At 38.8% G+C, this 15,536-nt stretch overlaps 1 protein-coding gene across 3 annotated transcripts in view; it reads right to left on the reverse strand.

Moving 5' to 3' along the window:
• Positions 1-15,536, reverse strand: part of OSBPL1A (oxysterol binding protein like 1A) — a 264,920-nt gene that overhangs the window by 163,077 nt on the left and 86,307 nt on the right. For all 3 annotated transcript variants that reach the window (XM_066246326.1, XM_066246325.1, XM_066246324.1), the window contains one exon: positions 7,257-7,338. In XM_066246326.1, the coding sequence (XP_066102423.1) occupies positions 7,257-7,338 (82 nt within the window). The remainder of the gene's footprint in view (positions 1-7,256; positions 7,339-15,536) is intronic.

The following is a 15,536-nucleotide window of genomic DNA, read 5'->3' on the forward strand; positions in this document are numbered from 1 at the left end:
CCATATTTGGCTTACTATAAAAATTGGGACACTTAAGTGAGGAAAGATGTTAAATTTTAATACTAAAATTATTTTTGAACTCAGGAAAGATGCTAGAAGACCCTATGTGAAAAGCGTATCATTAGAGATGTATAAAAAGCTCACAATCTGTCGTTTTCATGATACATGATACAATTTTTATTTGGTTAAATTTTTAAACTATTAAGGAAATTCTTGTTTCTTATTATGTTAACAAATTAAACCCTAATACAGATGGCTTCCATTGTTCTTCTAATATAAAAAAAGGGTGAACTCATACTCAGCTTAACATTTAAGGCACTTTGTAAACTCAGTTTCAGCCAAACTGTTTTCCTGGAAATAATTGTTTTCCTAGAAACAGTCTTCAATTTTACCACCTCCAAACCTTTGTTCAAGATGTTTACTCTCCCCTGAATATTGAAAATAATAATTACCCATTTTCAGAAGTTTCCCTGCTAAACCGCATCTCTCCAACTACGCCCTGGAACGTTCCATGGAGGGAAACAGAGAAACATAAAAGTGGAGGCGCCGTGGCCAGACAAGAAGTTGTTGCTGTAACTCATAGGAAAAATGGCCGTGGCCTATTTCAGTGTCTGGTAGGAGGATACGGCAACAATGCAGAGAGAGCCGTCAGAGAAAGAATACACACAGCAAAAAGAGAATTTAAGATGACTCCACGATTCGGGCTGCAGAAATTGTGGGAACTACCAACGATTCTTTAAGAAAAACACCAGAAAGTACAGGACCAGAAAATAGGAAAAAAGCACTGACAGGAAAAATACAGAGAATTTCTGTGAGTAGGAAACTTCTGCTCTACATCAAACTCATCCTACCCTTGAACTTCTGAACAAGAGGAGACTAGGAGGATCTGAACACCACCTCAACGACAGGGACCGAGCTAATGTGACTGTCCTCAACAAATTCTACCTTTCATTGTTGACCTAGGTATAAATCTGTCAGTGTTCTTAGTTCATAGATCAACTGTTCAAGGGTTAAATACAGAATTCTTGATTGATGCTAGACTCAGGAGCCAGGTTGCCTAAAACTAAACCCTAATTCAGGTTTTTACCAGCTGTGCGACCTTAAGCAACTTACCTAAACTCATGTGCCTCAGCTTACCTGTAAAATGGACACAATGGTTATATGTATGGGTGTTTATAAGGAATAAATGAGTTAATATGCAAAAAAAGTACACAGGAAAATGCACAAAAAGGCTATATGTATTTGCTATTATTCTACATAATACAATTTGTGGATTGTGGATGTTTTATATTGGAAGGACAATGGGACACTAGGGTACTCGGCATACCAAGCTGATAGGAAATCAATCATCCCTCCAACCCAACCATAAAGATGTTGAATAAAATAACACACAGCAGAGTTTAAAAGAACAAAATCCCATATATGCTAAAAAACCAAAGGAAAGTCAAGTCTGATGAAACAAGCAGAAGCCAGTGAAGCCTGGGCAGGGCAGGCAAGGGCAGAAGTGGACACCACTGGACCCCTGACCGGGGAAGGGCGCAGGGCTCCGCTCTCACGCAGCTAAGGGCGCAGGGCTCCGTGCTCACATAGCTAAGGGCGCAGGGCTCCGCTCTCACGCAGCTAAGGGGCGAGGCCTGCGCAGGGCTGGACCCCAGGGTAAGCCAGAACGCACACCCTGCCCTTGGGCTCCAGGGATCAGGGAGAAAGAGCACTTTCTGTTGACTGCTCTGCGTGGGAATCATGAGAAATAAACATTCCGAGCTTGTGCCACACCTAAGTACAGAATCCAATTTTAAAACTATTAGCTCAGAACCAGAAATACCTGGATAGCCCTCACAGAAACAGGCACATAACCACTGCGTAGGGACACTCCATAATCCAGGAGGCAGAGGAAAACAAACCGCCCTGAAGATGAGCTCTCAATAAAAATTATATAATGCATTGTGAGAACAATCCTTCCCAAGGGACATTTAGAAGGCAAAACTGCAGAACTTGCTCCACAACTTCTTGAGACATAAACACATCCCCCCCAAAAAAGTTTTAAATGTATGTGTTTGAAATATTCACAATAAAATTAGAAATATATGTTATTTGGAAAAAATACATGTTCCTATAGGAAAAATAAAATCTAAAACCCACCACCCAGAATTTCTACAAAAATTAGAAAGTGAAATGATTACACAGAAAATAGATCCAACTGAGAAAAAAAACTAAAGCTAGAAAATAGATCTAAGAAATTACTCAGCGTGAAACACAGAAAAATAGAAATGAGAAACTAAGAGGTGGGAGGTAAAATAAGATTCAACACATGTCCATGAGAAGTTCTGGCAGAAGAAAACAGGAGGAATGAGGACACAAAATCTGAAGAGACAGCTAATTGATAAGAACTTCACCACACTAAAGGAAATAAGAAACGCATCTCTGAATTACAGTCTCAACCAGCACATACATGTCAACAGCAGCCAAACCCTGAGACAAAACAGAACTGCAGAACACCAAAGACACAGTGAAGATCTCTGAAGCAATGAGGTGTTTTTTTAATTATTATTTACTTATTCATTTTAGAGAACACACACACACACACACACACAGGTGGGGGGAGGAGCAAGAAGCATCAACTCCCATATGTGCCTTGACCAGGCAAGCCCAGGGTTTTGAACCGACGACCTCAGCATTCCAGGTCCACGCTTGATCCACTGCTCCACCACAGGTCAGGCCGGGAACTTTTTTGTTAAGAAAAAATTGTCTACCCAAGTATCATTGCTAGATGATCAGGAGTCAGAAGCTGGAACCCTGCCTTCAAAATGCTATTGGATGGTAACTGATCCAGTAAGAGTTCAATAAAGATAAGACAGAGCTCATACTGCTCACAGCCGCTTAATGAAAAAATTTCTCAAAGATTTTTCTCAGAAACAAAACTGAATCCAGAGAGGAGTAGGAAATAAAGACCAAGGGCATTCACTGTGGAACCTACGGGTAAAAAAATATGAAACATTCCAGTGCCAACGGCTTCTTTCCTAGTTTGTTTCTCTGCATTAAGTTTCATTGACTTGTGCAATCTTTGTATCTACTAAGTCGACAGAACAAATTTATTACTGGTTTCTCCCTGAGTTAAGGAAAATAACAAATTTATAAGCTAGATAAGTAGGTCATTCATTTCATTTACTCAAAGCATACACACACACATTCAGTGCCCATAAGTGCCATGCATTGTAAAGGTTCTGTCACTGTTAGTGAATAAAACAGAAAACTTTCCTGCCCTCATGAAGTTTCTATCGTACTGACAGAGGCAATCACCTACACATACATATATAAGAAGTCTGGTAAGTGACCAAGAGAAAAATAAAGCAAGGTAGGGGATAGTGAGTGGTGAGGGGGCTGAAATTTTAGACAGAATGAGAGAGTATCAGTAAGGGTCCTGGTGGGTTAGAGCTGGCAAATTCCAAGGAGGCTTGAAAAGAATTTTAAAAAGAGATTATGCACAAAGGGGAGGAAGGCAAGTGAACTAACAGAGATTGGCAGGCAGGGCGGCTATCACTCCAGACAAGGAGCAAAGGAAGGGGACAGTGTTGCTAAGCCATAGGGGCTGGCATCATTAGCTGAGAAATGGGTCAGGGGTAGGAAGTCAGCAGCACAGTCAGACCACAGCCCAGCTGGAGGGAGCAGGGATATCCCTTCCCCAATCCCAACCTTCTGCTCATCCACCCCTGCTCCAGTCTCCTGACAGGAGCTCCCAGCTGCTGAATGCCCTCAGAAGTCAGAGGCCACGGACACCCTAGTCATGACGTCCGTAGTGATCCAGGCAGGAAGTGGACATGGCAGAGCAGACCCATACAGGCGGAAGAGAAAAGCATGGGGGTCTGTCTGAGTCAAGGCCTGGAGAGGTCAGAAGGGAGTGAGTCCCCTAGACAAAAGCCTTCCACACACAGGGCCCAGCACAGCCCAGACCTGAGGCGGGAGTCTGCCCAGATTCTTTGAGGGACAGGCAGGCGGCTGCTGGGGGTGGAGGAACAACTGGGGGAACTGGAAAAGGAGGGGTTGAGGGTCTTTGACTTTTGTGGATCGGATGACTTTGTCTTTCACTTTAAGTGAGGCACCCTGTAAAGGCTCCCTGGACAGGAACCGTAGCGGCAAGGGCGGGCTGGAGGCCAGTGCAGGGGTTCGTTTCAACCATCCACGTGGGAGACGGTGGTGGCAGTGGTGAGAGGGGTGACCACCATGCTTAACTACAACCGAGGGTTTCAATGAAGAGTTTTCTGAGGATTTAAGTGTTTTCCCTTGAATTTTTCCTTTAAATAACTGAAACAATTCTAATTTCTTTAACCAGGGATTCATTTCTATACACTTAGTACCGTGGAATAAAGTGATGCATTAAAGACGGCATGCGAAGTGAAGTGTCCTGTCTGGACAGTAATTTAGCAATATGTAGCAACAGGCCCAAAACATTCATCTGCTTTCGCCCACCAATCCCACTTCTAGAAATCCCACGGTAATGAAGTGATGTGATCAAATTTAAATGGACATTGTCACATTATTTATAATAGTCAAAAACCGGTTAGTACCTAACAGTCAATTTAGGGCTGTAGGGAAGAGGAGATTGACTACCTTGTCTTCAGGAAGTCTCCCTAAAGTATTACTAGTTTGGGTGATTTTAACCGTGTTTGCAACCAGGCTTTTGGTAAAGATAAAATAGTAGCGATTTCAGTTTTTGAACCTTGAACGATGTGTTGCCAATGCCAGATAGATAAATTCTGACATTCATCCAGAGGCAAATTAGATTAAGGTCCACTCATGAAAATGAAAGTAGTATTTCAGTAGAAGACATTTCAGACCAAAAACATGGTATTTGGTCAAAAGTGTTTACAGGGATCATGGGAGAGAATAATTTTACAAATAAGCTGAAAAATCAGGTTGTGGTCAGGCTATAAAAGTCCTTAAATGTCAGGATAAAGAGTTTGCATTTTATTCCAACATTTCAAGGACCCATATAAGATTTTTTAAGAGAAAAAAAAAAGATGATCAGAAAAAGCACCTTTCTAAAATTAATCTGGCAAGCAATGGTGCAGTATTTCACAGATCTGGAATTGGACGAGTTCCTGGAAGTCTCTGATTCAATTCCCCTTGAGGATGGGAGGCAGGGAGAGTGAAGGGCAGGCTGCAGTGATCAGGAGCTGGGCTGGTAAGAACTGAGCTACAATGGCAGGAGTCTGAATAAGAAAGAAGCACATTGTGTCTTGAAGTTCAAACAATGTTGTACTAAAATGGAAGACAATTTCAACCACAAGATGTGGACTTAGTCTACAAACGTTTCAGTTTTGCAACTTGAGACATCACTGGCAAACTATGCAGACAGTCTGGAGCAGGATGTGTGTCTGTCAGCTTCCTTGAACAAAACACACAGTACAAGATTATCCTGTGCAATCAACCCCTTGGCATTCAGAGCAACCCTATTACCTTCCACTACAATTCCACTCATGAAATCATCTTAACCCTATTTACTTACTATTTACATAAGATGTAGTTTTATTTCTCTACACCAATCTTTCAGAAAATGTTTATAATTATTGGTGTGTAAGACAATTGACTTTTACTGTAGATATATGAAACAGGGTTGTCAGATGATAGTCAAACATCTTGAAGTTCCCAAATGACACTCCCAAATGAAATATCTTTTTCACGGTGTTGAATGTTATGTATATCTCTAAGAGCACAGATGATGAATGCCATCATTATGAATGACATAGCATATAGGTAATTTGAACCAAGAGATTTGAACTCAAAGTTTAAAAAAAAACCAAAAAACTTAATTTGATTGTAGTTCTGATATAATTTTTGTCCTTTGGTGAAAGCTGAGGAAATTAATCTTTGATGCCAACTTTTAAATATTGTTACATCTCCTTTAGATGGTTTTTGGTAAATATGGTGTTTTAAGAGCCCATGGATGGTCTCTGTTGCATAACTCTGTGGAAATACTAAAACCCACTGTATGGGCGGTGTCCCAAAAGGGCTTCTGGAACACCTCAAAAGATCTGTCTTTTATGTAAAGTATTTGCCTGGGAAGCAATGTTAAATAAGTGATGAAAAACTTCTGGGGTATATTACTTGGTAAACAATGGTAGTAAATTAAACAAATAGCCAGGGCTATGGAAAAATAAATAAAAAATAAAAACTACTATATGGTAAATAAAAACTACTGTATGGTACACTTCACATAGGTGATTTTTGGGCTATGTGAATTATAGGCTAATAAAGCTGTTATTGAAAAAATCCAATGAAGATAAATAGTTCTAAGTAACATGATATTCTTTCTAGCCTACAAAAATTAAAATGACCTAACTGCTGTCCTTCCCAAAACTCTTATTGCTGATATAAATTATTATTTGTTAAACTGAAGTCAAGAGATGCCTCATGAACATCTGGACAGATACAGAAGATTTACACTCAGTTACTCTAATACTAACATTTCTTCACATTTTCTGGGCACGCAGAAACTGAACCTAGGAGTTCACTGAGGGCAACTAGTTCATTATTAAAACTGAGAGTTAATAATAAACTCATGGACAACTAAATCAATTATATTTTAGTGGAGTTATTTAGAAAGGCATCAGAGTTAGTCTAAGAAACTTTTTTTTTTAATCTACACAGTAATTATTTTCAATACTTAATTTTTTATTGGATTTTATATTGCATTTTATACTGGATTGTGTTTTTATTTTTGAAGTCTTTACAAAACTCATAGTAATTCATAACTAATGAAGAGTGAAGACATAAAAACTTAAACAGCAGATGAATCATCAATGACCAGTTCATATATATTTATAGAATCAAAGAAAATCAAGACCTGGAAATAACCAATCCCTGCATTTACAGATGAGGAAACTGAGGCTCAGAAGCTAAATGTACTCTTCAAAGTAACAGTTAGTGAGTGGCAGAGCAAGGATTCAAAGCCCAAGACAGTCTGACTCCAAATTCTAAGTCTCTGAGGTTCAGAAGCAGAATTCCTATTACATAGCCAAAATGGAATTACAGCCCCCAAATGTTAACTTTGACTTTGTTTTTTTCTTAAAATAATAAAAACATTCTAATCTATAAAGGAAGCCTCTTCCACAGTAGAAAATTTAAATAGCCCTTTTATAATTTCAAAATAGTTTTATCAAATAAAATGCTAAATTAAAAACCAAAAATTAAATAAAATGCATCATCAAACAGAACTAGGATATGGGTTGTGTTAAAGAGTAGTGTTTTTTGTTTTTTACCTTCAGCCATGTTGCACTCTTTAATCATTTTGAAAAAGCTGGAAATTTCTCTGTGTAGTCTTTGTTGGCATATTTGTGCTTTCTGGAAAAGAAAAAAAAGACAAACAAAACAAATGAATAGAAAGACTTTTATGCTAGAGACTTTAATGTTTCTATCAAAACTTTCAGTTCATAGATTGATACACTGTAATAACTGAGACATATTCCTAATAGAAAGAAAATATAGAAAATGTCCTTACTAACTGAATATAACATTTAGTCACATACAAATTAATGAAGATAAATATTTCTAAATCCTAAATACAGTCAACATCTACTGTGTAGATGCCACACAACTACATTAAGTACTCCTCACAACTCAATACACCATATATATCTAAGGAGTAAGATTTCTGACTTATTAACATTTTTAATGGGCTTGATTAAATTCATCAAGTAATTACAAAATACATTCCTTCATGTGTTTAAAAACTATTTAAAAATCCAGATGGTATTAACATTTGGAAATCACAAGCTGATTTCATTCAGCAATAGAACTGCACACAGACTCCACATAATCAAATAAGGACATTTTCTTAGTAAGAATAAGCTTATAAAAATAAGGGGAAGTCAATTACAGAAAGCATCCTTCCTCATACTTTGAAATTTCTCCATTTTTAGACCCCTAAAAGCAAAACATATGGAGTTTCATGATGTAAGTTGTATCTCATCTTAGTATATATTTGGAAGTCCAAAATGAAAAATCAGAGAAATCCATTTATTATATTAACAATGTAACTTTAAGTTAATTTTATGTATAATTTCACCTTAAAATGTGGAAAAATTGCATGAAAACTATCATTGTAAAGTTGATTGGTTATGGCAATAAAAATATTTATTGAGAACCTTGACTTTATTAATATTAGAATCATACTGTTACAAGTACAATAATATATTTAGCTCCGTGAATCTTCCCAGTTTGTATTTCTAATCTCAACTGGCCAATCACTAAACATTTTTGATATTCTCCCCCCAATCAGATCTATGTGCCCCAGTAACACAGGTAACCACCCTTTTCTCCTTATTCACTTTATATATTTTTTAGTGCTTATGAAGCTCACTCAGTTCAGTAGAATTAGGGTACCATGTTAGTGGCAGGCAATTTCTCTTCAAAGTCAACACTACTCTGTTTTGAGAGCTCTAATAATAAAAATACAATTTTTTTTTGAGAGAGAGAAGGTACCTACACTATGCCATTTAAAACCCCTTAGAGCCTGACCAGGTGTTGGCGCAATGGATATAGCTTCGGACTGGGATGTGGAGGACCGAGGTTCGAGACCCCGAGGTCGCCAGCTTGAGTGCGGGCTCATCTGGTTTGAGCAAAAAGCTCACCAGCTTGGACCCAAGGTCGCTTGCTCGAGCAAGGGGTCACTTGGTCTGCTGAAGGCCCGTGGTCAAGGCACATATGAGAAAGCAATCAATGAACAACTAAGGTGTCGCAACGAGAAACTGATGATTGATGCTTCTCATCTCTCTCCATTCCTGTCTGTCTGTCCCTATCTATCCCTCTCTCTGTCCCTGTAAAAATAAATAAAACCCCTTAAAGCCTGACCAGGTGGTGACGCAGTGGCTAGAGCGTTGGACTGGGATGCGGAAGACCCAGGTTTGAGACCCCGAGGTCGCCAGCTTGAGCACGTGTTCATCTGGTTTGAGCAAAGTTCACCAGCTTGGGCCCAAGGTTGCTGGCTTGAGCAAGGGGTTACTTGGTGTTCTGTAGCCCCATGGTCAAGGCACATATGAGAAAGCAATCAATGGACAACTAAGGTGCCGCAACAAAAGATTGATGCTTCTCATCTCTCTCCCTTCCTGTCTGTCTGTCTCTAACTATCCCTCTCTCTGATTCTCTGTCTCTGTAAAAAAAAACAAAAACCAAAAAAATAAATAAAACCCCTTAGAAAATGAAATGGTATGTTGGATCATTTTTTCAGACATAGCGTGAATACAGGAAAAAAGCCTATCTGGAGGCACTGAAGACATGCGCTGCAACCAAATGTAACACTCAGCTTATTAATACAATCGCCATTTTCTCTCTACACATACTTAACACCCTGCCCATGTCATCAAAGCCAACACTACTGTTTCCTTTTTGTGATGATAGCAAGATGCATCAAAGAAAGAACTGGCTTCATTTGCAGATTGCAAATCTTTAATAAACATGATAGTTTCTGGGGTTAAAATTAAAGATAAGAAACATGCTCCACAGCATCGTCCTCAAATACCCGAATCACATTCATCGTCCCTTAGCATATCTACCTGACAGTTACTAAGAAAGTTTCCTTGATTGATGATTTGCTTGCCCTAAAGGGTACATAATAGGTCAGCTGGAGAAGGTTCAATCTCCAATACTATTCTATAGTGGGGTATAAGATGTGTCTTGTTATAAACAATTAGTGCCATTTAATTACTATTAAAAAGAAAGACAAGACCAAGCCTAGACTCAACCAACTCTACAAACAAAACACCAAAAATGAGAAGACAAAAAAGTGCAATCCAAATGAAACCTTCAGGAGATGAACTGAGTGATACGGAAATAATCAAACTTCCAGATGCGGAGTTCGAAATAATGATTGTAAGGATGCTTAGGGATCTTAGAACAACAATGGATGCTCACTACAAACACCTAAATAAAGAAATAGCAAGTATAAAAAAGAATCAGTCGGAGATGACAAATACAATATCAGAAATAAAGACCACAATGGAAGGAATTAAAAACAGGATAGATAGAGCAGAGGATTGAATCAGCAAGTTAGAGGACAACTGGAATGAAGGCATGAAAGCAGAGAAGAAAAGAGAAAAGAGACTCAAAAAGTCAGAGGAAACTCTTCGAGAGCTCTGTGACAACATGAAGAGAAATAACATCCGCATCATAGGGGTCCCTGAAGAAGAAGAAAAGGAACAAGGAATAGAGATGTTGTTCAATCATATCATAGCTGAAAATTTCCCTAAACTAATGCAAGAGAAACTCTCACAAGTCCAAGAAGCATAGAGGACTCCATTAAAGAGAAACCAAAAAAAACCTACACCAAGACACATCATAATTAAAATACCAAAGCTAAGCGATAAAGAGAAAATATTAAAAGCTGCAAGAGAAAAAAAAGTTATCACCTACAAAGGAGCCCCCATAAGGATGACATTCGACTTCTCAACAGAAACACTTGAGGCCAGAAGGGAATGGCAAGAAATATTCAAAGTAATACAGAACAAGAACCTACAACCAAGACTACTTTATCCAGCAAGGCTATTGTTTAAAATCGAAGGAGAAATAAAAAGCTTCCCAGACAAAAAACAACTCAAGGAATTCATTACAACCAAACCAATGCTGCAGGAAATGTTAAGGGGCCTGTTGTAAACAGATGAAAGTGGGAAAAGAATATAGCTAAAAAGGAATACACCTTTAAAGAAGAAAATGGCAATAAACAACTACATATCAATAATAACCTTAAATGTAAATGGATTAAATGATCCAATCAAAAGACATAGGGTGGCCCTGGCCGGTTGGCTCAGCGGTAGAGCATCGGCCTGGCGTGCGGGGGACCCGGGTTCGATTCCAGGCCAGGGCACACAGGAGAAGCGCCCATTTGCTTCTCCACCCCCCCTTCCTCTCTGTCTCTCTCTTCCCCTCCCGCAGCCAAGGCTCCACTGGAGCAAAGATGCCCGGGCGCTGGGGATGGCTCTTTGGCCTCTGACCCAGGCGCTAGAGTGGCTGTGGTCGTGGCAGAGCGACGCCCCGGAGGGGCACAGCATCGCCCCCTGGTGGGCAGAGCGTTGCCCCTGATGGGCATGTCGGGTGGATCCCGGTCGGGCGCATGCGGGAGTCTGACTGTCTCTCCCGTTTCCAGCTTCATAAAGAAAAAAAAAAAAGACATAGGGTAGCTGCGTGGATAAGAAAACAGGACCCATACATATGTTGTCTACAAGAGACACACCTTAGAACAAAAGCACACATAGATTGAAGGTAAAAGGATGGAAAAAAACATTTCATGCAAACGGAAATGAAAAAAAAGCAGGGGTAGCAATACTTATATCAGACAAATTGGACTTTAAAACAAAGGATATAGTAAGAAATAAATAAGGCCACTACATAATGATAAAGGGAGTAATCCAACAGGAAGGTATAACTATTATAAATATCTATGCACCTAATATAGGAGCACCCAAATATATAAAACAGACTTTGATGGATTTAAAGGGCGAGATCAACAGCAATACTATAATAGTAGAGAATTTCAATACCCCACTAACATCACTAGATAGATCCTCAAGAAAGAAAATTAACAAAGAAACAGCAGACTTATTGGAAACACTAGATCAACTCGATTTAATAGATATCTTCAGAACCTTTCACCCTAAAGCAGCAGAATATACATTCTTTTCAAGTGCTCATGGTACATTCTCTAGGATAGACCACATGTTAGGGCACAAAAGTGCTCTCAACAAATTTAAGAAGACTGAAATCATATCAAGCACTTTCTCTGATCACAACGGCATGAAACTAGAAATGAATCACAGCAGTAAAGCTCAAAAATTCTCAAACACATGGAAACTAAATAGCAGGGTGTTAAATAATGAATGGATTAAGAATGAGATCAAAGAAGAAATAAAGAAATTCCTAGAAACGAATGATAATGAGCATACAACAACTCAAAATTTATGGGACACAGCGAAAGCAGTGCTGAGAGGGAAGTTCATAGCACTACAGGCACACTTTCAGAAGCTAGAAAAAGCTCAAATAAACAATTTAACCCTGCATCGAAAAGAATTAGAAAAAGAACAGCAAGTAAAGCCCAAATGTACTAGAAGGAAGGAAATAATAAAGATCAGAGCGGAAATAAATGACATAGAGGCTAAAGAAACAATACAGAGGATCAATGAAACTAGGAGCTGGTTCTTTGAAAAGGTAAACAAGATTGATGAACCTTTAAGTAGACTCACCAAGAAAAAGAGAGAGAGGACTCAAATAAAATTAGAAATGAGAGAGGAGAAATAACAACTGACACAACAGAAATACAAAATATTGTAAGAAAATACTATGAAGAACTGTATGCCAAAAAACTAGACACCCTAGATGAAATGGACAAATTCCTTGAAACATACAATCTTCCAAAAATCAATCTGGAAGAATCAGAAAACCTAAACAGACTGATTACACCAAATGAGATCGAAACAGTTATCAAAAAACTCCCAACAAAGAAAAGTCCGGGGCCCGATGGCTTCACAACGGAATTCTACCAAATATTCAAAGAACTAACTCCTATCCTTCTCAAACTATTTCAAAAAATTCAAGAGGAAGGAAGACTTCCAAGCTCCTTTTATAAGGTGAGCATAATTCTGATTCCAAAACCAGGCAAAGACAACACAAAGAAAGAAAATTATAGGCCAATATCTCTGATGACTATAGATGCTAAAATCCTCAACAAAATATTAGCAAACCGGATCCAACAATATATGGAAAAAATCATACACCATGATCAAGTGGGATTTATTCTGGGGAGGCAAGGCTGGCACAATATTCACAAATCAATCAATGTGATTCATCACATAAACAAAAAGAAGGAGAAAAACCATATGATAATTTCAATAGATGCAGAAAAAGCATTTGATAAAATCCAGCACCCATTCATGATTAAAACTCTCAGCAAAGTGGGAATATAGAGAACATATCTCAACATGATAAAAGCCATCTATGAGAAACCCATAGCCAACATCATACTCAATGGGCAAAAATTAAAAGCAATACCCTTAAGATCACGAACAAGGCAGGGGTGCCCCCTTTCACCACTCTTATTTAACATGGTCCTAGAAGTCCTAGCCACAGCAATCAGACAAGAAGAAGAAATAAAAGGCATTCAAGTTGGAAAAGAAGAAGTAAAACTATCATTATTTGCAGATGATATGATATTGTATATAGAAAACCCTAAAGTCTCAGTCAAAAAACTACTGGACCTGATAAATAAATTCAGCAAAGTGGCAGGATATAAAATCAATACTCAGAAATCAGAGGCATTTTTATACACCAACAATGAACAGTCAGAAAGAGAAATTAAGGAAACAATCCCCTTCACAATTACAACCAAAAAAAAATAAAGTACCTAGGAGTAAACTTAACCAAGGAGACTAAAGACTTGTACTCGGAAAATTACAAAGCATTGATAAAAGAAATCAAGGAAGATACAAACAAGTGGAAGCATATACCATGCTCATGGTTAGGAAGAATAAACATCATTAAAATGTCTATATTACCCAAAGCAATCTATAAATTCAATGCAATACCAATTAAAATACCAATGACATACTTCAAAGATATAGAACACATATTCCAAAAATTTATATGGAACCAAAAGAGAACACGAATAGCCTCAGCAATCTTAAAAAAGAAGAATAAAGTGGGAGGTATCACACTTCCTGATATCAAGTTATACTACAAGGCCATTGTACTCAAAACAGCCTGGTACTGGCATAAGAACAGGCATATAGATCAATGGAACAGAACAGAGAACCTAGAAATAAACCCACAGTTCTATGGACAACTGATACTTGACAAAGGAGGTAAGGAAATACAATGAAGTAAAGACAGCCTCTTTAACAAATGGTGTTGGGAAAATTGGACAGCTACCTGCAAAAAAATGAAACTAGATCACCAGCTTACACCACTCACAAAAATAAACTCAAAATGGATAAAAGACTTAAATGTAGGCCGTGAAACCATAAGCATCTTAGAAGAAAACATAGGCAGTAAGCTCTCAGACATCTCTGGGAGCAATATATTTGCTGATTTATCTCCACAGGGAAGTGAAATAAAAGACAGGATAAACAAATGGGACTATATCAAACTAAAAAGCCTTTGCACAGCTAAAGACAACAAGAACAGAATAAAAAGACAAACTACACAATGGGAGAACATATTTGACAATACGTCTGATAAGGGGTTAATAACCAAAATTTATAAAGAACTTGTAAAACTCAACACCAGGAAGACAAACAACCCAATCCACAAATGGGCAAAAGAGATGAATAGACACTTCTCCAAAGAGGACATACAGATGGCCAATAGGCATATGAAAAAATGCTCAACATCACTAATCATTAGAGAAATGCAAATTAAAACCACAATGAGATATCACCTCACACCAGTCAGAATGGCGCTTATCAACAAAACAACACAGAATAAGTGCTGGCGAGGATGTGGAGAAAAGGGAACCCTCCTGCACTGCTGGTGGGAATGCAGACTGGTGCAGCCACTGTGGAAAACAGTATGGAGATTCCTCAAAAAACTGAAAATCAAACTGCCTTTTGACCCAGCTATCCGACTTTTAGGAATATACCCCAAGGACACCATAGAACGGCTCGAAAAGGAGAAATGCACCCGCATGTTTGTGGCAGCATTGTTCACAATAGCGAAGATCTGGAAACAGCCCAAGTGTCCGTCAGAGGAAGAGTGGATAAAAAAACTTGGTACATATATACTATGGAATACTACTCAGCCATAAGAAATGATGACATCGGATCATTTACAATAACATGGATGGACCTGGACAACATTATACGGAGTGAAATAAGTAAATCAGAAAAAAAACTAAGATGAATCCATACATAGAAGGGACATAAAAACGAGACTCAGAGACATGAACAAGAATGTGATGGCAACAGGGGTGGGGGGTTGGGGGAGGGGGGAGGGGGTGAAGAAGGAGAGAGGGGTTAGGGGAGGGGAAGGGCACAAAGTAAACCAGATAGAAGGCGACAGAAGACAATTTAACTTTGGGGGAGGGGTATACAGCACAATCAAATGTCAAAATAATCTAGAGATATTTTCTCTCAACATATGTACCCTGATTTATCAATGTCACTGCATTAAATTTAATAAATAAAAAAAAAAAGAAAAAGAAAAAAAGGGTTAAATTTAGTAGGTGAAATATGCTCTGACACAATTACTTGGATTGAAACAAAAATCATCATCCTTTCTTTTTTTTTTTTTTTTTTGAAGCTGGAAACGGGGAGGTAGTCAGACAGACTCCTGCATGCACCCAACTGGGATCCACTCGGCACGCCCACCAGGGGGCGATGCTCTGCCCATCTGGGGCGTTGCTCTGTCACGACCAGAGCCACTCTAGCGCCTGGGGCAGAGGCCAAGGAGCCATCCCCAGTGCCCGGGCCATCTTTTTGCTCCAATGGAGCCTCAGCTGCAGGAGGGGAAGAGAGAGACAGAGAGGAAGGAGGGGGGGTGGAGAAGCAGATGGGTGCTTC

The sequence above is a fragment of the Saccopteryx bilineata genome, chromosome 11 (assembly GCF_036850765.1).
Source record: "Saccopteryx bilineata isolate mSacBil1 chromosome 11, mSacBil1_pri_phased_curated, whole genome shotgun sequence".
Classification (NCBI taxonomy): domain Eukaryota; kingdom Metazoa; phylum Chordata; class Mammalia; order Chiroptera; family Emballonuridae; genus Saccopteryx; species Saccopteryx bilineata.